This window comes from Colletotrichum orchidophilum, assembly GCF_001831195.1.
Source record: "Colletotrichum orchidophilum strain IMI 309357 chromosome Unknown Scaffold_35.1, whole genome shotgun sequence".
In the NCBI taxonomy this organism is placed as follows: Eukaryota; Fungi; Ascomycota; class Sordariomycetes; order Glomerellales; family Glomerellaceae; genus Colletotrichum; species Colletotrichum orchidophilum.
Window position 1 is genome coordinate 160,837 of NW_019172991.1, and position 19,177 is coordinate 180,013.

At 54.0% G+C, this 19,177-nt stretch overlaps 5 protein-coding genes across 5 annotated transcripts, besides 1 other annotated feature; 1 reads left to right on the plus strand and 4 right to left on the minus strand.

Annotated features, from left to right (window-relative positions):
• Positions 1–104: 104 nt before the first annotated feature.
• CORC01_05135 (uncharacterized protein) lies at positions 105–2,416 on the minus strand (the record flags this gene model as incomplete). The annotated part of the gene is made up of 3 exons (XM_022616781.1): positions 105–201; positions 264–402; positions 457–2,416. The coding sequence occupies 3 exons, from the start codon at positions 2,414–2,416 to the stop codon at positions 105–107; spliced, it is 2,196 nt and encodes a 731-aa protein (XP_022476705.1).
• A 1,986-nt stretch (positions 2,417–4,402) lies between these two features.
• Positions 4,403–4,477: a sequence feature (Short protein (CORC01_05136, OHE99558.1) was converted to a misc_feature.).
• Positions 4,478–9,376: 4,899 nt separating this feature from the next.
• On the minus strand, positions 9,377–10,482 carry CORC01_05137 (RNA recognition domain-containing protein; the record flags this gene model as incomplete). Its single annotated transcript, XM_022616782.1, has 4 exons — positions 9,377–10,021; positions 10,077–10,192; positions 10,255–10,380; positions 10,434–10,482. 4 exons carry the CDS (start codon positions 10,480–10,482, stop codon positions 9,377–9,379), a joined length of 936 nt encoding a protein of 311 aa, XP_022476706.1.
• A 784-nt stretch (positions 10,483–11,266) lies between these two features.
• CORC01_05138 (uncharacterized protein) lies at positions 11,267–12,761 on the plus strand (the record flags this gene model as incomplete). Its single annotated transcript, XM_022616783.1, has 4 exons — positions 11,267–11,459; positions 11,527–11,707; positions 11,766–12,528; positions 12,588–12,761. The coding sequence occupies 4 exons, from the start codon at positions 11,267–11,269 to the stop codon at positions 12,759–12,761; spliced, it is 1,311 nt and encodes a 436-aa protein (XP_022476707.1).
• A 1,795-nt stretch (positions 12,762–14,556) lies between these two features.
• CORC01_05139 (aldehyde dehydrogenase) lies at positions 14,557–16,335 on the minus strand (the record flags this gene model as incomplete). The annotated part of the gene is made up of 2 exons (XM_022616784.1): positions 14,557–14,685; positions 14,770–16,335. The coding sequence occupies 2 exons, from the start codon at positions 16,333–16,335 to the stop codon at positions 14,557–14,559; spliced, it is 1,695 nt and encodes a 564-aa protein (XP_022476708.1).
• Positions 16,336–17,250: 915 nt separating this feature from the next.
• Positions 17,251–18,747, minus strand: CORC01_05140 (pH-response regulator protein palC; the record flags this gene model as incomplete). The annotated part of the gene is made up of 2 exons (XM_022616785.1): positions 17,251–17,511; positions 17,575–18,747. The coding sequence occupies 2 exons, from the start codon at positions 18,745–18,747 to the stop codon at positions 17,251–17,253; spliced, it is 1,434 nt and encodes a 477-aa protein (XP_022476709.1).
• Between the last annotated feature and the right edge of the window lie 430 nt (positions 18,748–19,177).

The window sequence follows — 19,177 nt, forward strand, 5'->3', positions numbered from 1 at the left end:
TCCGGAGATGCGGGGTATGAATTTGATTTGTTGATGCAAGTGGTCGTGATCCATGAAATGCCGCTAGACGCTCCGCGCAGAAAGAACTTCAAAAAGACTCATCGCTAACTAGTCTTAATGCCGAACATGGTGCGCGTCCTAGACTTGCTGCGGGCATTTTTGGCAGGCTTATCCTCGTCATTATACTTTGACTTGTGAATCCTGTGATGGCGCACGTTAGTCCCAATATTCTGTTCCCTGAAAGGGCTACACGTAAAACATACCAGCTGTTGCCGACCATGTTCATCCCTTTGGCCTCAGCTTGTCTGTAAAAGCCGGCGGCCTTCTTGAGGTTCTTCTTGCAGCCAACTCCTTGAGCGTAGCAAAAGCCTGCTTCAGCCAGTGCATCTACATCGCCCCAAGCTGTTTTTTCCTGTTAGCTTCGTGAATCATTCACAAGAGGCAGTCTCAACTCACATCCGGCAATTTCAAAGCATCTCAGGGCAAGAGCCTTGTCTTGCTCAATGCCCCATCCATTCATGTGGCTCACACCAAGCTCGTAAATGCTTAGTGCGAATTGCGCTTTACGAGTTCTTCTCTCCATTGCATCCACAAACTTTCCTTCCTTGACATGGTCCTCATCGTCGGCGATTTCGAGGCTGGCGCATTCAGCGGCTTTTCGAAGCCACTCAACACCTTCTCGCTGGTTTGGGCGCATGCCCCAGCCATGTCTGCATGCCAGCGCATACAGCAGCATTCCCGTCGGGTTGCCTCCCTTGGCCGCATGGCGAAGATGATAAGTTGATTCCTTCACTGAGCCATTCTCATGGCATTCAATACCCTTGGCTAGGTGCTCCTCTGGAGTCATGTCTGAAGCGGTGGGAGCACCTGAAGCTAAGGAACGAGTCGCCTTGATTGTACTGTTGGAATCGCTCGTGGTTGTTGACATTGCCGTCTGACCACGAGCAATGACATCATGAGCTCGAGAGGTAAGAGCACGACCCCTTGCGTCCTCCTCCGAGGCGAGGCTCTCGGTCGATGGGCGGCTGGGGTTGGGGGACAGCTGCGGTGCTGGACCACTACGATCCAGACTGCGCTTTCCCTGGTCAAAAGAAGGTTTAGCCAAGCTAAGGCTATCAGGCTCAGCTGAGCTTGACGGCCGAGTTGGAGGTGATGGGGGTGCTCCGCGTCGGATCGCTTGTACGTTGCTTGGAGCCGTCATGGGTTGCTCCCATTGGAACGACGCTTGCGGGTGAGGATCCAGGGGAACAGATCGCTGAACAACCTTGCCACGAGGAAGCGAGTACTTGGAGTAAATGTACGAAGGGGCAGCCTTGCCGTCATCCTGTACGTGATCGGGAAAGCCTTCGCTATTCATACTAACAGGAGTGTTGGCTGAGTCGTCATTCGCAAACATGAAAGACGGTTGGCTGTCGGATGAGGCCTGGCGCGTTGGGGTCTCCAATCCAGGAGTGCCGGCTCGGCTCATAGGCCTCGAAAAGTTAAAGGAGGGTCGCGGCAATGGCATTGAAGCGTCTGAGCATACAGACGGCGAGCGTTGAAAGGGACCTGGGTTCAGGTTGGGTGACGTTATTGACCCCGCATAAGCGCTGCCACTCGAAAGTTTGCGCGGCGGCAGCGACTGAACAGAATTGTTCATGTCGTCACTAGTATTTTCGAGGGGTGAAGACATTGAGGTCGCCGATCGTGCCGTAAAGCTGGGTCGCGGAGGAGCCAAGCCGGGTCCATCAAATGAGCGTCCCTTTGACTTGCCGGGCGATCCATTCAACGAATTTTCGCGTGATCGTGCTGGCGAGAGCAGAGGTGGTGAATGGACCTTTCGTGGAGGCGAGGCTTGCAAGTGGGCGTCGTTGGCCGGGTGCTCCATAGGTGCCGGGGACTGTTCTCTTCTTGCGCCGAATAACGTATCGTCTTGATCCTCTTCCATCGGATCTAAAGCTCGTCCACGCATCATCTCGAGGTGCGCCTGTGTTGGGAGAGGCTCGTTCCCGTCAGGAGTGGGCGGGATGCGGCTCATTCGAGGATGCACCGAAACGGGTCGGTCTTTCTCGGACGGGAAGGCGTCCTCTAGCTCTGTTCTCAGACCCAATCCTGGGTTTTGAAGCTCAGGAAGTGGCATTTCGTCAGATCCTGAATCGTTAGACATGGAGCGAAAGTAGTCTGATCGGCCTTGTACAACCAAGGGGCTTTCGGTCGTCAGAGGTGGTAGTCTGCTCATGCGCCTTCCTTCGCCGCTCGCGGCGTTTTGAAGCTGCCTCGCCAGCAGACGACTCTGAAGAGCGAAGGCATCGAGAGGCGATAGTTCGGGGGGTGCCTCGCCTGCGACATGGAGTCTGGGGGATCGTAAAGGTCTCGAAACGTTGGACATGCTCGAGGGTGCCCGAAGTTCAATGAAGTTTGGACGTTGCGGCGACATGGTCGATCGGGTTCGGATCGCGTCTTGCTTCAAGTTCCCATGCGATGCGGTGCAACTATTTGACGGGTCTTGGGTGAGTTGGGGTAGTCGACAATAGATAGGACGAACGACCAGATGAGCTGGTTGGTGGTTGGAATCCTGGTGGTGCAGGTCGTGTCTTGGCCGAAGGACCGGTTTTGGCGTCAGTCTAGATAGGAGGATGCCACATAGAGGTCGAATAACAGGTCGATGACCGGCTGATGGTGTGGCTGCCGAGAATGTTACCAACCGCGCATATGAGCGGTCAGGTCAGGACTATTGGGGGGTGCGGAAACGGGAACAAGTTGTGAGACGGGTCGAAGATGGGCGGATGAAGAAGCAGAAGTGAGATTTGATGTCGAAGATTTCGGTAACGGTTGTCGTCGTGGACCTTCCTTTCAGTCGCTATTGCAAATGAGTAAACAGGTTCGAGTAAAGTGTTCTTTCTTGGATGCAGGACACTAGTGAGAGGCGGGTGTCCGTTTTAGGCTTTGCATTCTGGCGGGTAACAAAGAAGGTGCAGTAGCCAACAGAGATGAAGAAGTGTTGGGAGAGGAAGATTCGAGGGTATCAAGAGACAAGCTGAGGCGACCTGAGGTTAAGTCAAACTGGGCGGCCGGTGCGTGGTGCTGAGTAGCAAGTAGTCTCAGGCCGAGAGCAGCTAAAAAGGGTTATCGTCGATGCCTGTGCTGAGTACCGATCTGACGCGAGGAGCAGATGATGGAACACGGACGTGAAGAGGAGAGGGGAGGGGAGGGGAAGGGAGAAAAAAGAGAAAAGGTCGAGAAGAAGCGAGACGAGAAGTGGGAAAGAAAGAATGGAAGCGATCTCTGTTTCCCCCAGAATCGGATACGAGGGAGGTGATGAGCAGGAGCCAAAACGGCCGGGGGAAGCAGGCAAGGCGCAAAAGAGGACGAACGGGGGACGAAAGAGGGAGAGAAGCAAATGTACTTGTCTCCTCGGGCTGGAACTGGTTGTGGTGCAATGATGCAGTGGTGCAATGATGCAGTGGTGCAGTGGTGTGCAGTGCTACGAGTCTGCACCGGCGGTGGGTTGGTCTGGATGGATATGGATTGGATTGGATTTCCAGAGGGGGGGGGGGACCGGACGGGACTTACTACCTTACCGTAGAAGTGACTTTCCACTTGTCAGCTGGGACAGTATGCTTCTGGGCCAATCGTGGGGACGCAAAGAGCAGGCCGAGTTGGGCCTAGCACCTACCGCGACGCTAATAGAGGGACCTCAACACCGTAAAGGTAAGGTACGCAAGGCGCCGCTCACCAGAGACGGTAGGAACGTTCCTGCTCCGGACACCTTACTGAGGTGACTTCCAGTGGGAAGACAGCACGGGCTTCGAAAAGGGCGGGGCTAAGCACCTTACCTCCAAGGGATAAGTTAGTACCCAAGGTTTCCGCAGCCACGACGGCGTCAGGGCCCCCCATGCGAGGCACGGAAGCAGGGGTAATGACAGGGGAGGGCATCACAGGCGGACGCCCACGAAACACAGCAGGAACAATCGATGAAAGAAAGCGTACGCCCCTCAGCAGTCAACATTGCATTTAAACACATGTCAGCAACTCAGGTACGGATGTATACCTTACAGATAATTGCAGCAACACCTATTGAAACCCCTTAGTGTCTGCAGTTGTAAATCATGGCTTGTCCTTTTGCCGATGGCGTTGTCTGGGGTGCAGGTACATCGTAAACGGCCAGAGCCCGACCAGCAGCAGTCATTGGATGGCATCGCATAGCAACACGATGCACTAACAGCAAGACCCAAATTTCCCCTTTTTTTTTCCCCCCTTCCAGTTGTCTTGTTGCTCGTCCCCGTTTGATCCCTGCCCTGCAAGGTGCAAGGTGCAAGGTCTCGTCGTCCTCCTCCTCCTCCGCCCGTGACGCCCGTCACTCAAGCCTTCAAGCCCTGTGGCCCTGCGACCCAGTTCTTCAACGTCGCTGTCACCTTGTTCATCAACGCCAATGCGTCGTCCGTAGCAAACCGTGGCGCGCCACACTCCGTTTTCCTTCCAGACCGTCGACGACCATGTTCACGCCGAGTGTGTAGGTGGCTTGGGAATTGCGACCCGAGGCCCCGCGGCTGGCTTTCAGCAGCCCGGTAGGGATATTTTCAGGGCACAGCACGGAAGACTTGCAATGCTCGGCCGGAACGCGCCCGGGTTGGTCGCCAACGCAAAGGTAAGAAAGAGTCGGCGGCCACGGTCTACATTGTAGGGCATAGGCGACTTCAGGTCAACGTGGGAGCCCTCTAGATGCCTAGCACGGGGGGTTGTTTTGTCCGTGCTTCTCGTCTCTGATGCTCTGCCTGTCTGTGCCTTATTTCACAACTTCATGTATCCATACTTGACAGAGAGCTCGATGCCATGATGTAAGATGCGGTGAGTGTAGATCGTAGAGCACGCCAGGTGGCCTTGCTTTGACAAGCATAACGGTAAAGGGCACCATTAGGTACCTATCTACCCTACCTAAGGCAAAGACCGCAACTACGTCAGGTACGGAAGATGTGCCCCCTTTCGCATCGACACCTACCGTGACTATTCTGTTGGAACTTGGCCAGCCTGGCTACCTTAGCTGGAGCTGGAAAACTCCAACTGGAAATCTGAAGGTTGGATTGGGAACGGGAATCAAGTTCCAACCCTCCAAAAACAGCCCAGGCTGTCACAGGTCAGTCCCGCTTCCACTGCCGCTTCCTTCCTGTTCTTTCCGGTTTAGAGTGCAGTTCCTGCAGCAACGAGCATCGCCCATAATAGCCCAGCCAACAATTCGGGCGCAATGGGAGGAACTTGGGAGCGCAACGGCCTCTTCCCTCGGGCTTCAGGTGGTGCTCATCACTACCCATCACAGCAAGAGCTGTTCTAGTGCAATGGCATCTAGCTGGACTTTCTTCTGAGCTGTCCCGTCTTGGACCTGACGGAGCTCTGCCCGGGCCCGGGCCTTGGTCACTGGTGGATCGCAAGGAACCCAGCAATCATAAGGTGCAGGCGCCTTGGTCCATACGAGGTATTCGTAGGGATACGCTGCCCCAGATTGAGGTGCGTTTCTCGTCATTCCGTTTCCTTGTTAGCGGATGGCTAGGAGACCTAACTTTAGCAACATTGCCGCGGCGCTAACACGGGCGACGACCCAGGCTAGAACACGCTGCGCCAGAAATCTGGACCGGCTGCGCTCTCTGTCTGTCTCTCTTCCCCCGCCGTTTCTCGGACTACAGTCCAACTTGCTACTACCATTCCTCCCAAGACGGCAGGGCACTGTTGCGCACAAACAACTATCTGTACCCGCCATGTTGCTGTCCAAATACTATTATGCGACGACTGTCGACGGGGAAGGTTACGAGCCATGTTCCAGGTCCAGTGCCTACCTTACCCTGTTCAACCGTTTACGCTAACGGACGCGGGCTCCAGATTTACGGAGCTGCTACGGAGCATCCCCCATCAACGAGACATGGCGATGTGTCGTCTTGATCGTCGGTCCCGTCCAAACGCGAATCACTCGTCAACGAGAGAACCACATTGGAATGCACCCTTGGGTCTTTGACTTGAACGCTTGAGCAACAGCACGTTAGCAACTTACTGTGTGGTGAAGCAAGCAGCCCCATCAATAACAACGGAACGGTCGCCAACCCAAAAAACGGAGCCACATGCCATGGGGCGACGGTCCAGAATAATCAACAAAGTAATTAGAAACCAATAGGTTGCACATGACGAATCGACAATGGCCTCACGGCCGACAGCATCCCCTCTCATATCCGCTGCAAGCCTGTCAGCATCATTTATTTTTTCCCAATTTTTACCACATGGCACATGTCCCGCAGCCGCTGCCCTGCTTTCCCTCCACTCCGAGCGGGCTCTAATTATTTCGCTTCCCGCTCTCTGCAGCGTGATCCCCCTGGATTGGGAAGTCATTCCCGCGTTTCATTGGCTCATCCCATTACCCGACAGAGTACGAAGCATCTTCGGAAAACCTTCTTTGAACTTTTTTGAATTGCTTTACCGTCTACGGTCTACGGTCTGCCTACTATGTACTTCGTACCTCCTGCGAGTTGGGACCTGTACCATTTTGGGAGACCGCGCTCATTGCGACCTTCTTTCTATGGATACATACAACCTTATTAGTGCGACGTTGCACCTGCAGTGCCGCTGCAATTGCCAATAGCCTATGAACCGGGGCCCTTCTTTTGTTTCCCCGGCGAGAAGGAAGACTGCCCAAGACGGGAAACGTCGAAAATTTCTCTGTCAACATATGACCTGCATGGACTGCAATTCAAGGACGGGAAATTTACAAAAGTCAACCTTCTTTCGGCTGGAGAAATTACACGGCGGCTCACTCCCACGTCGATCCTGGAGGCCGCGTCAAGAAACACACAAAGGTCGCAGGTGCCGCCCAAGCATCCGCGACGGAGCTGACGATGCACCGAATCTCGTCCAGAACCTTCGGATCGTAGATGGTGGCGACCTTTGTAAAGAGAGAGATGTGAGGATTCAGGAACACGCTCCACTCCGAGGTAGCCACACACATTCCTTCTTCACAACCCAACCTCACTGGCACAACATTCAGCAACCATCCGACATACGGTGCTGCGTACAATACCGTGTATATCAACTCGTCAAATCGTTTCAGCCTGCGGCCATCATCCCTCCTGCCGGTGCCTCTGTCGTCTGTTCATTCGTTACACTTGGGGAGCTCCAGATGAACCCATTTGAACGGTTCAAGTAGTCGCGGCCAATGGCGGGACGTGAAGCCTTCCCCAGCTTGCAGCTTCGGCATGAGTGTGAAATTCATTCTTTCTCCCGAGAGGTGTTTTTCCCCCTTCCCCCTTCCCACGTAACTGTACATCTGGGACACACCTGCTGCGACGCTGCGATGCAGACTAAGATATTCTGACCATGGACGTTCTCTCACAAACAACCAACCAACGCCCCTCCCCTTCCCCCCAACTTTTTTCTTCTTCCTCTCCGTCCTCTTCCACAATCCTCTGCATGCAAAATGCAAAAGATTCAGGAACGACGTTACCCTCCCGATGGACTTTCTAGCTTCTGTGAGACAAGTGGCTTGTTTCGCGCCGACTCAGATGCACAAATGGGGCCACCCACAACGGCACCACATTTATTGAACACCTTTTTTTTTTTGGGTCCTTACACGAGGGTTGAGCTCTCGCGGCTCGTACGCATCGAACACGGTGGTGTTGAAGTGGCGAACCAATCTTAAGCGATAAAGGTCGTTATTCGCGAGGTAGGTAAATCTGGACTCGGGACTTCACTGTACCATAGTAAGTCTGTAATACCCCCACCCATCCCATCCCATGAAATGTCGTCCGTCTCGTCCCATCTTTGCTCTCTGCGATTGAACAGTCCATACACATCGGCGCAGGGTGGCCAAGCCACACATTTTGACAGGATGGGCCCGGTCACAGCTTCCGATCCCAGCCCTCTTTCCCAGTTCCCCCAAATCATGTCACCAAAACAAGCCTCTTCCTTGGCGGCATGAAGTCCTCTCGTCTGGCCATTGTTACGCGCATAAGTGATAATTGCCACTGAACATGACATTTGTCCATCTTGCGTGCATGCCGCATCCAAGTGGCGGTGGCGAAATGGGCTGTAAATTAGCATCGCTATCGAAATCTGACGGAAACTCCCTGTGGTCCCCGACATATAGCCAGGCAGACGACCGTGATGCATGGGCAAACTCAATGCATTGTTGATCCGCCCCGGCGCCCCGACGGCCTCGCCAAGTTCAATTCTGCCGCGGGTGCCCACGGTCTCCTCCAAAGTTCAATAGCGCGGGTATGCACTATGTCCTGTCAGTAAAAAGAACTGTCTTGCTCTACGACCTTGTCACGCTTGTCTGCTTGTGCAAGTTACGGATAGACATCTTGAAACCCAAATCTCCAGTTGCCCTGTGGGGCATCCACCATTTAGAGTTGCTCGTCAGTGTCAGATACATCACTACGCGGCTATAAACTCGTCCAGGTTCTTTCCCTTTACCAGCATTCTGGAAACCGAAAAAAGCGCCGCCGCCATTTTAGGCGAACGGAGAAAGAATGGACAAAGAATGAACAAAAAAATGTGCCTAATTTACTGCAGAATTACGGACTACAACTCGTGGCAAATGGCTATAATTATCTGGCTCAGCGTCACATTCCAGCAGCTGCAGCAACGCTTATTCGCCTCGTGGTATCGTCGTCAACTTTGCCTGCCACCACAACACCAAGCTTGCGTTAAAGTGTGCGAAAACAAGGTTTCCAGCGAAGCGTGCTCAGCTTTTCGTTTCAAAGTGTAAGAGTGGTATATTTAGACTGGCCGTTGTCCTCGTGATTTGCCTCGCACTCTACCTAGGTTCTCCGCTCGGAGAAGAAGAAGAAGAAAAAACCAGCATTACAAAACAATCCCTTTCGTCCCCGCCATTGCTGCGAATCGGCCGCCCCGTTTCCTGACTGCCCGGGAAGGGGGGCGCAGCTTCGAAATACGCCATCATCGTTCAACGCCACCTTCCGACATCCCCACACGCTTGTGGATAGGCTTACCGAGGCACAGATGCCAGATGATCGGTGAAGTCGTTGTGATAAGATCGGTAGCAACTGGGTAGTGTAAGGTAGAGCAGGGTGGTTGGTGGTGGGGCAATTTTCTGGTAAACCTGGAAGGCCCCATTGAGCCCCCTCACCTGGCCCCTCTGAGGGTAGTTTTCCCTTTAAGAATAGCTTCGTATGAGACTATTTGCCGACGAAGCAGGAACATTCGCAAGCTTCTGCCTCGTTACTATGAGCCACGTAGAAGGACTATGAGAGTTGGCATCTCCTCAATCTCAAGTCGATATTTGTCGGCTCGAGGGATGTGTCCACCCAAAAATAGCATTCCTGAGTTCTTCCAGACAACGTCAAGCTCGCAAGCTAGGATACCAAGCTCGCGCATGCGCAGGGCAAGTGTGGCATGCTCATCGCCTCTGTCCACCAAAGCTTGCGCGGAGCGCCAGGATCTGCTGTCTCTCTGCCTCGGGGAGCATATTAATCGTCTCCATCGGCAGTTCCATGACCTGCCGCATGAGCGCGTCAGGGTCTTGACCCAAGGGTGCGGCGGCCGGCGGAGGTGCGCCGTAGGGAGCTTGCGGCGGAGGCGGCGCGTACGGCGTGCCGGTGATAGGCGGGGTGTTGTTAGCTCCCATCACGGGAACCGGAGGGAAGCCAGGGGTGGGTTGGGGCGGGTAGCCGATCGGCGCGGCCTGCGCTGGAGGCGCGACGGGCGCGCCGCCAGGCTCAATGACGGAGTGGATCGCTTCGGGAGAGACCAGGCCCATGAGGAGGAGAGCCTGGAAGACCGCGTATGCCAGCTGCGGAGCCTGCTGGAGAAGTTCGGTTGCCCTGGCGGGATCGGTAGAGGCCAGTGCCTTCATCTGCGTGAGTATATCGAGGAGCTGAGACGGAGGAAGGGTATTGAGAGTCCGCGAGATGGCGTCGGTTGCTGTCACGTTCGGGGGGAGCTCCTTGCCGGCCGGGAGAGGAGGCAGCGTACTCGATTGCATCGGCGGCGCGACAGAGTTGTATCCGTTCGAGGCGTGGGAGGGGTTGCCGCCATCTCGGCCCTGCTTCAGTTATTAGATTCGATCTTCGAAAACAGCTCAGTCTCTATAGACGTACGTGTGCATGGCCATCGTTATTGTCATCACTACCTCCTTCATTAGAAAAGTCGACTCTCAGTTTCCTTCCCATAATCTCATAGTCGTTGAGGTTGCGGACTGCCGATGCCGCGGAATCTGCGCCGCCTGGTTAGTCGCGTTCCATATTCGACGAGTTGCGTCATTTTCTTGGGGATTACCATTGTCAGGATATTCTGCGAAACCGAAACCCTTGGGCCGTCCAGTTTCACGGTCATAGACCAGGCGGAAGTTGAGGACCTTGCCGGCACTGCTGAAAATGTCGCTGATCTGTTCCTCGGAAAGGCCTATGGAGATTGGTCAGATATTTCTAGGATATAAAAAAGGTCATCATTCCTACCGTAGGGGATATTTCCCACAAAGACAACCCTGGAAGGCGGTTTCGACATCTCGGTGAAGAAGGCTCGAAGGACGGAATGCAAGACTCGCTCAGTACGTGCTCGCCAAGGCGGTCAAAGGGAATTCGGGTGTCGCGTTCGTAGAAGAATGTAAGGTTTCTTCTTATTCAGTTTCAATTGCTCGGATTAATATGCCATGGATATCAATACGACTTGGTCGAAAGGCGGCGTGACGATGATGATCTCTTTGAAGTTGGCTTCTGGACCAAGAAGCACTGCGTCCCCAGCCTTGACTGCCAGGCTGGGATTTTACGGTGGGGACGGGACCGCGCAGCTTAAGCACGAGCCATCTGATTCTGGATTGCTTCTAGTGTCGAACGGCATCTTCCATTGGCCGACGGCTGACAATTATCCAGGGGCCCGGACCCACTCGTGCCGTGCAAGACCCCTGACGAGATGTACTCCGTACCTTGAGCGCAATTGAGAGCTGGATGGGCTGCGTGTCCAGAAAATGAGTGAAGGTGGCCTCTACTTTACTTTGGCTTTGCGCAACCCCCAAAGCTTTGTGAGATACTCCTGCTTTGCTCACAACTCGACTTCCGCGCGTCGACCCTTCTCTTCTCATGGTTCAGGCGGGGTCTCTCACTTCCTGATATCAACTTTTACGTCTCCGCCACTCCTTTTTGCGATTTTCTGCTTGGCGCATTGTTGCGAAAGCACTACATTTGGCTTCTGTTGATTCGTCCCACAACGCCCACGAGGCTGCCGCAAACTCGTGACCGAGATCGATAGCTCTCGATACCACGTTCCTCTTTCTCCTCCTCCCGAATTCACCATGCCGGCAAAATCAAGATTCACGAGGCTCGACGCCTTCACAAAGACGGTCGACGAAGCACGTATCCGCACAACTTCCGGTGGAATTGTCACCATCGTATCGCTGATCGTTGTCTTTTGGCTGGCCTGGGGAGAATGGGTTGACTATCGGAGGATAGAGATTCATCCCGAGTTGATCGTGGACAAGGGAAGAGGTATGAAATTCTGGTCGTCTCAGTGAGTCTGCATGGGCATTGGGAGCTAATGTATTCTCGGTAACAGGCGAGCGCATGGAGATCCATCTCAACATGACTTTCCCTAAGATGCCCTGTGAACTTCTCACCCTAGACGTCATGGATGTTTCGGGCGAGCAACAGCATGGCGTTCAGCACGGCATCAATAAGGTCCGCCTTCGTCCCCAGAAGGAGGGCGGCGGTGTCATTGACATCAAGGCCCTGGATCTGTGAGTTTCTACAAGTGTTGCTTGCTAGCATGATGCCTTGACTGATATATTTACCCAGTCACTCCCGCGACGAAGCGGCTGAGCACCTGGACCCTAACTACTGCGGCCCCTGTTATGGCGCCCCGTCACCGCCGAACGCGCAAAAGGCCGGATGTTGCAACACGTGCGAGGAAGTAAGAGAGGCATACGCACAGGCTTCGTGGGCTTTCGGTAAGGGCGAAAACGTTGAGCAGTGCACGCGTGAGCACTACGCCGAGCGACTGGAGGAGCAGCGCCAGGAGGGCTGCCGCATCGAGGGTAACCTGCGTGTCAACAAGGTCGTCGGAAACTTCCACCTTGCCCCTGGCCGCAGCTTCAGCAACGGAAACATGCACGTCCACGACCTCAAGAACTACTGGGACACCCCCTCCGATGCCCAGCACGACTTCACTCACACCGTTCACTCTCTGCGCTTCGGCCCTCAGCTCCCCGACACTGTCGCCAAGAAGATGGGCAAGCGCGCGGCGGCGTGGACAAACCACCACGGCAACCCTCTTGACAACACCCACCAGGAGACCAACGACCCCAACTACAACTTCATGTACTTTATCAAGATCGTGCCCACTTCATATCTCGCACTCAACTGGCAGAAGGGCTCCAATCCCGAGCAGGAGAACTCTGGCCTCGGTCTTCTGGGTCAGGGAAGCGATGGCAGTGTTGAGACCCATCAATACTCTGTGACGAGCCACAAGCGCAGCTTGGCTGGCGGTGATGATTCTGCCGAGGGACACCAGGAGCGCCTCCACTCTCGTGGAGGTATCCCGGGAGTCTTCTTTTCCTACGTAAGTTCTTCCCATATCTTCCGTAGCTTCATCTACCGTGACTTACATGATTTGTCTAGGATATCTCCCCCATGAAGGTCATCAACCGCGAAGAGCGCGCCAAGACCTTCACCGGTTTCTTGACTGGCCTTTGCGCCATCATTGGTGGCACTCTCACTGTCGCCGCCGCCGTTGACCGCGGTGTCTTCGAAGGTGGACTGCGTATCAAGAAGATGCGTGCGAAGGATCTTTAGATTAGAGATGGAAGACCTAGGGCTGTATGTAGTCAATATGTGCTGGAATTGTCGCGTACGCTGTGCATCAAAAGTGGAGTTTGGGTGGCTTGGTAAAGAGGGCTTCGTCGTTTCAAATCAATACATAACTATCACAAGGGTCTTTGGCGTTCCTTCATCCACAAGTCTCTTGTGACAAGGTGTGTTCATCTTCATACACATCATCTGCAATCAGGGCCGCCTTTCTAGTGTATCAGGGGGTTCTCGGAGAGTTTTGAGCCACTTCGAGGAGATGACGTTGTCTATGCGAGTGGTTCGTTTCTATAGAACCGCGGTTTGCAGGCGACTTTAAGCTTTGCAGGAATCCATACGAAACAATAATATTTGGGACTCGGGTGATATGATATCATCTATCTTTGAAACTCTACCGCCGTGGGCTGAATGAGTTGCCTTGTCAGGCTGAAGCAATTTTCCAGAAACTATTAGGTCATGGTATGACGAGAGCCACGTGCGTGTTGCGCGCCGTTTTCTATGTTAACAGTCCTTCCAAGGCTGGTAGATATTGCATCCGTTAGTAACTTAGGGAGTCTGGAGCGGCCGGTATCGACCCTGCCCGGCAGGCGGGGAGATATTCACTCAACTTACAATAAGTCAAAGACGAAGAGGCTATACTTTAGGTCAATCCGACCGAGCCTTTTAACCATATTAAGTTCTCGGAACCATCTAAGGTATTCAAGTGCCATGTTTGGATTCATTACATATGGCTCAGTTATATCAGGCGCGTCTCAAGTGGTCGTGTTCAAGTTTGTTCAAATTTATGTGACGCGAGAAAGAGATGACTATAGGTTGTATGTAAAATGCTGGCAGATGATTTCAATGAGAATCCACTGCAATGCGAACAAAGCCATCGGCAGGAGGGATTCTGGGTGATATCCGAGTTCTGGGCAAATCATTCCTAAAGATTCATTATCATCTATTTCGTACAGTCAATTTGAAATGACGGCGCTTTCAAGTGTGGTGGTATGTCCCTCAAGTAGAATTTCTACTTTCTTGTTGTAACAATGAATAGGTGTCGCAGTAATTTGGAGATCCTACGTGGATAGCTCCACGTCAAGTCGAGAAGCATGTGAGAGCGAACTGCTGACTAATTCATCTACATCAGTCCATATTTTTTCAACTTTCTAATTTCTTGACAGTATTCCAGGAAAGTGTGTTGAGGTTGCCGTACTTCAGTGAACCAATTCGAAAGAAATAACTTTAAGTCGTTGAATCAGGCCGCTACAGAGTGAGTTTAAAGGACATGCTTGTGAGGTGACGGATGTAACATTCTGGTTAAGTGACTTCGGTCGAGAAAGCACAGTCTCTTCCACCGCTATCAGTTGTCTGTATTATATCGAAGTTATTGAGCTCATATTCCGTCTTTCCTCAGGTCATACGTAGTATCTTTACCATTTTCAGCACGCTCAGTCCCTTTTCAACGTCAAAGCTGTCATAGCATAGTGTCTCACGGGTTACGATAGAAACAGCACGTCACACAGCCATGTCTGAAAATTCGGAGAACGCCAGCAAGACTCGACAACTTTTAAGCCGCGGTTATTTCAACATGGCAATCACCGTTCCCATAAGCCTCGTGCTCGTACTTCTTTCAGATCACGCAAGAACTTAAGTTGAAAAAGCCCCGTCTTACGCAAAACCATCTGTGCCCAACACCTCAACTCCGCGACTGTGTCCACAGTTCAATGGCTCTAACCCCAATGACAGGACAAAGAGAAAGGGAGGAATGATCTCAATATCCTACACTGGTTTCGAATGAAAGTTATGAAGGAGACATCGCAGCGCCTTTTGTGACGAGAAATTCGTCCAAGGCTGTAGCTTGTGCCGGTGTGTATCCGCTCCCGTTGTTTGAAGTCGGTACAGGCGTTTCCGTCACCAAGTAGACCGTATTCTGTAGATATATTAGCCACGAGTGTACTTCCGATGGCGGGAAGCAAATTCTGCCGGGCAAGCAACAGAGCGTGCGTCAGCTCACCATTCCTAGGACTGCGGCATCCAGCCGATCAAAAATCCTCCACAGCCGATCGGAATTCTTCGTGAAGACGTACCCGGCCGAGATAACGGGGGTGTCGTTCGCCCTCATCACAACCTCATCTTCAGTGTCAAAAACGTACAAGCACAGCACCGGGGCAAACACTTCCTCACGACACATCAACATCGAGTCCGTCATACTACCCAACACAGTCGGCGCCATGAAGTACCCGTCGCCGGGCTCTCTTCTTCCGGTACCGAGCAACTTGACAGCCCCTTTCTCTATTGCATCCTTGCAGAGCGCCTCCGCCTTGTACAGCCCGCGAATAGTCGTCAACGGGCCTAACGTCGTCTCCCTAGCCATCCCGTGCCCGACCTTGAGCCTCGAGACCTCCGCCACCAACAACGTGGAAAACACATCATAGACCCGCCGCTGTACGTAACAGCGGTTTGGCGCGACGCAGGCCTGGCCCGCGTGCCTCCATTTCAGCGCCGTGAGATCCTTGGCCACCTGGCCGAGGTCCGCGTCGTCGAACACGATGGCCGGGCAGTTCGCACCCAGGTCAAGCGAAAGGCGCTTCAGATTCCGGGTGCAGGAGGCAGCGACCTGTTTCCCGACCCGCGCGCTGCCTGTGAAGCTCACCGCCTTGACGAGCGGGTGCATGCACAGCGCCTCGGATACCACCGGCGTGTTCCCCAGGCTCGTTGTCAGGACGTTGAGGGCGCCGGCGGGGAAGCCCGCGCGATCGGCGAGGCAGGCGAGGGCGAGGGCCGAGAGGGGGGTTTCGGAGGATGGTTTGACGATGACGGTGCAGCCGGCCGCTAAAGCTGCTGCCGCTTTACGGAGAGCGAGAGCGAGGGGAAAGCTCCATGGCACCAGAGCGAGAACGACGCCGATAGGTTGCTTGAGGACGGCGCCGCGCCTTTTCGGGAATATGCCGGTTGCCGTTGTCGATGCGGGGACAGTGCCGTCATCGGATGTGGGGGAGGAGACCCGGGATGCAGCCGGCGACGGCAACTGAGGAGTTGATGGTGGCGGCGGTTCCAGTCGCTCGGCTTCACCGGCAAACCAGCGGACGAGACCAGCGCCATAGTCGACTTCGGCGAGGGCTTCGGTCAGCGGCTTCCCTGTTTCATGGACGAGGATGGTGGCCAGGTCGAGGCGGCTAGCGAGGATGAGATGGTGCCAGGAGGTGAGGAGGCGAGCGCGCTCGCGGGCAGGGGTGTTCTTCGAGAAGCCCTGGAAGGCGACGTACGCAGATTTGACTGCGGGATTGACGTCGTCTCTCGTGCTGTCGGGACACGTCGCCCACACGCGACCGGTGCCCGGGTCGAGAACCGCGAAGCGCTTATTGCTGAGGGAGGAGACCCATTCACCGTGGATGTGGCAGTCGCGGCGGAGCAGGTCGACGTCCGTCAGCCTAAAAGGGAGCGGGAAGGACGGTGAGACGGGAGTTAGGCTACGGATGACTAGGCTGTTTTTGTTACTCTTCGCTGTCGAGGTACCTGAGGACGAGGTGCTGGCTGTCGTGATGGTGCTCGCGATGGGGGATGTTACCGCGCTAGTCATTGTTGGTGAGAAAGAGACTCTTCGTCCAAGGGAGGAGTAGTCTTCCCGACCGGGCTGGGCAAGTGAAAGCCTCAGCATCGGACGCCCTATGAGATGGGGGATGAGCGGATTGGTGACGCATACGCACACGATATGGTGTTTGGGAAACCGGGTAGATTGGGACTTAGAAGTTACAAGCAAACGCCCTCCGGGCCGCTGGTAGTTTTAGCAAAGTTGAAGAGGCGCCCTCCTGGGTAATTCGGGATAAGGCGGAGAATTTCTCCCCTCTCCTCACAGTGTGGTATCGGTGCCCGACTGTTGCATACATAGTAGTGGTAGACTTCGGGGGAAATGATCCGAGGTCGAATGAGATGTGCGAGGCTGGGAACACGCATGTTTTAAGCTCTGCCCCTAGGCGTCATCTGAAGCTTGATATCAGTGTGGTTGCAAAGTCTCCTTTAACAACCTACTTCGGGCTTCGAGCAAGCGCCAATCTCCGTGCTGCGGCTTTCCTCTCACCCCCTCTTCCTCTCTTGTCCGAGACTGAGACGAGCGAGCCGCCCCTGATTTGCAGCTTTCTACCCTTTTATGGCAAATCAGTCGCGGGGATGCTTGCATTTGTTTGCTCGGACTCATGATAGAGAGAAGGACGTGTTCATCTGAGCTCTGCAAGAGACGCGGTTGTCAGTAGTGCGGTTCTGAGGAACTTGAGGGGAAACCGTCCAGAGACAATTGAGAAGATTCGGATGAGGGGAACAGGGGTTTGCGCCCACGCACCGATTACCAGCGGGAGTTTATAATACGGGGTTCACGGACAGGAGCCGCATGAGCCAGAAAAAGTGTAGTATTTGGTCAGAATGTTGGAGAGTGTGTCCCAATGGTTGTATATTTCTTTGACACATTCTCAAAGAAAACTACACATGTTTGCTACCACATCTAGTAATAGGACGTGCTTCCGCTCCTGTATTCCGGTCTCGAATCAGGATATCCTCCAGGTGGGCCAGGGAGGCCTTTGCCTTCGTCATCCGAGCTCAGGGCATCTCCGTAATCGTCACTTCTCTCAGGCGGCGCGCGCATGGCTTCCAAGATGCTGCGATCCAACGCTGGTGGCTGATACGGCTTGAGGGTGTGTATCTCACGGCCAGATGGCATCTGAGCTAGCAAGGGCCCGATCGGAGGCACGATCTGGACGTTCATCTAGATATAAAAGGTGAGCTTTTCAGTCATTGGCCTTGGATGTAAGGCAGTCAGGTGGCTTACCGTGTCATTGAGCTTGTGCCATTTCCCTTCGAGTAACTCAGTTACCCTTGTTTCCTCGCCCTTGCCGCCATCCGCACCCCAGGTCGTCTCCTTTTCAACCTTGCGATCCTCACGTTTCTCGCTCCACTCCTTTTTGAACCGACTGAAGCCGGTACCTTTGGTTGAATGTTTGGACTCAACGCCCAACTCCTGGAGACCGGCCTGCAGCCATGCGATAGCCGTGCCAACTTGGCCACTAATCTCTGAATCTATGCCGAAGAAACGGCATGCCTTTGCGCGGCAAGTCCTTCGAAGGTCTTCGAGGTAACGGAGCAGCCCATCGTTGATCTTGCTGGAACCCCGCCCCGCAGCTTGGCAAAGAGAGGAGGCCTGGGCGGCATGCTCGGCGGCGGCGAGACACAGGCGTGCAAACAGATGGGCGCGAACCTTTGGAATTTCGGGGGCTTTGAACATCCACTCGCGGTCATTCTTATTGCGGTCCTGGGCGACGATGGCCGGGTAGGGATCGTCCTTGAGGACGGCTAGGAGTGTCGCCTCGGCGAGAGCTAGGCACGACATGGCTCGAAGAGCCGAGGGTGATACATCGCTGCATGGTGGCGGAACCTGGATTCTTTCAGCCCGGGAAGCCACGTAATCGTATATTGATGCAGCATCCAAGAGGTATTTCGTCGCCGTTTGAATGGAAGCTGTGCGCTGCTGATTGTCCAACGTGGCGTGTGTTGTGACGTACAGCGGGTGTAGAGCAGCCCGGGCAACCAAAGTGTATGAGTTGGCTAGAGATGAAAGAGTGAAGGCGATCTCATGGTCTATGGACTGCACCTTTACCCTCGATCGCTCCCTGCCGGGCACTGCATTGTCCGAAAGCGTTGGCCGCCATTCGATGGACGGCGGCGTCTTGGTGTTGAGGTTGATGTAGTCACCTGACTGAGACGTCGGGTTCAGTCCAGCATCAATTGCAAGAATATAGGGGATGTAGCCGTTCAGAGCTCCAATGACTGTCGAAATGTGGGAAGATTGCGATGACGGGGGTATTCGTTTATGTTTCTTGAGGGCATCTCTCACAACCCCGCGGTAGGTGCTGGAACTGAGGGGCAGTGAAGGGTGAGTATCACTGCTGAAGCTGGACGAGAATGAGAAGGCCGAAGTTGTGGGAAGAACAAAAGGGAAAGGCATTTTTGACAGGAGTTGGTCACCAGCCGACGAGGAAACCAAAGAGGGCAAGGCAGGATAAGGCAGGAAAGTGTTTATGAAATTCAACGATCGTCCACCCACTAACATGGAAAGCTGCCAGAGAGACAGCACCTCCCTGTGACGTTAGTTGTCCCGGATTACCTAGCCAATCGAAGCTAAGACACTTTAGTCCTTTGACCCCAGACTCGGTCACGTGGTTGAGACCGGCATTCCCCCGGTTGCGCTGCGGAGGGCCACAAGCTGAGCTCCTACAACCCGTGGCCGAAGCTCGAGTTTGGGAGCTCAAAATTTGAACCTGTATTTGTCTTCGCATTCGAGATGGAAAGTCGCTCGGCTCTCGAGGTTGCAAAAGAAGCAGGGTTGTCACTGTTTAGTAGATCATCATATTGGCAAGTTGTTATGTCATAAGGTA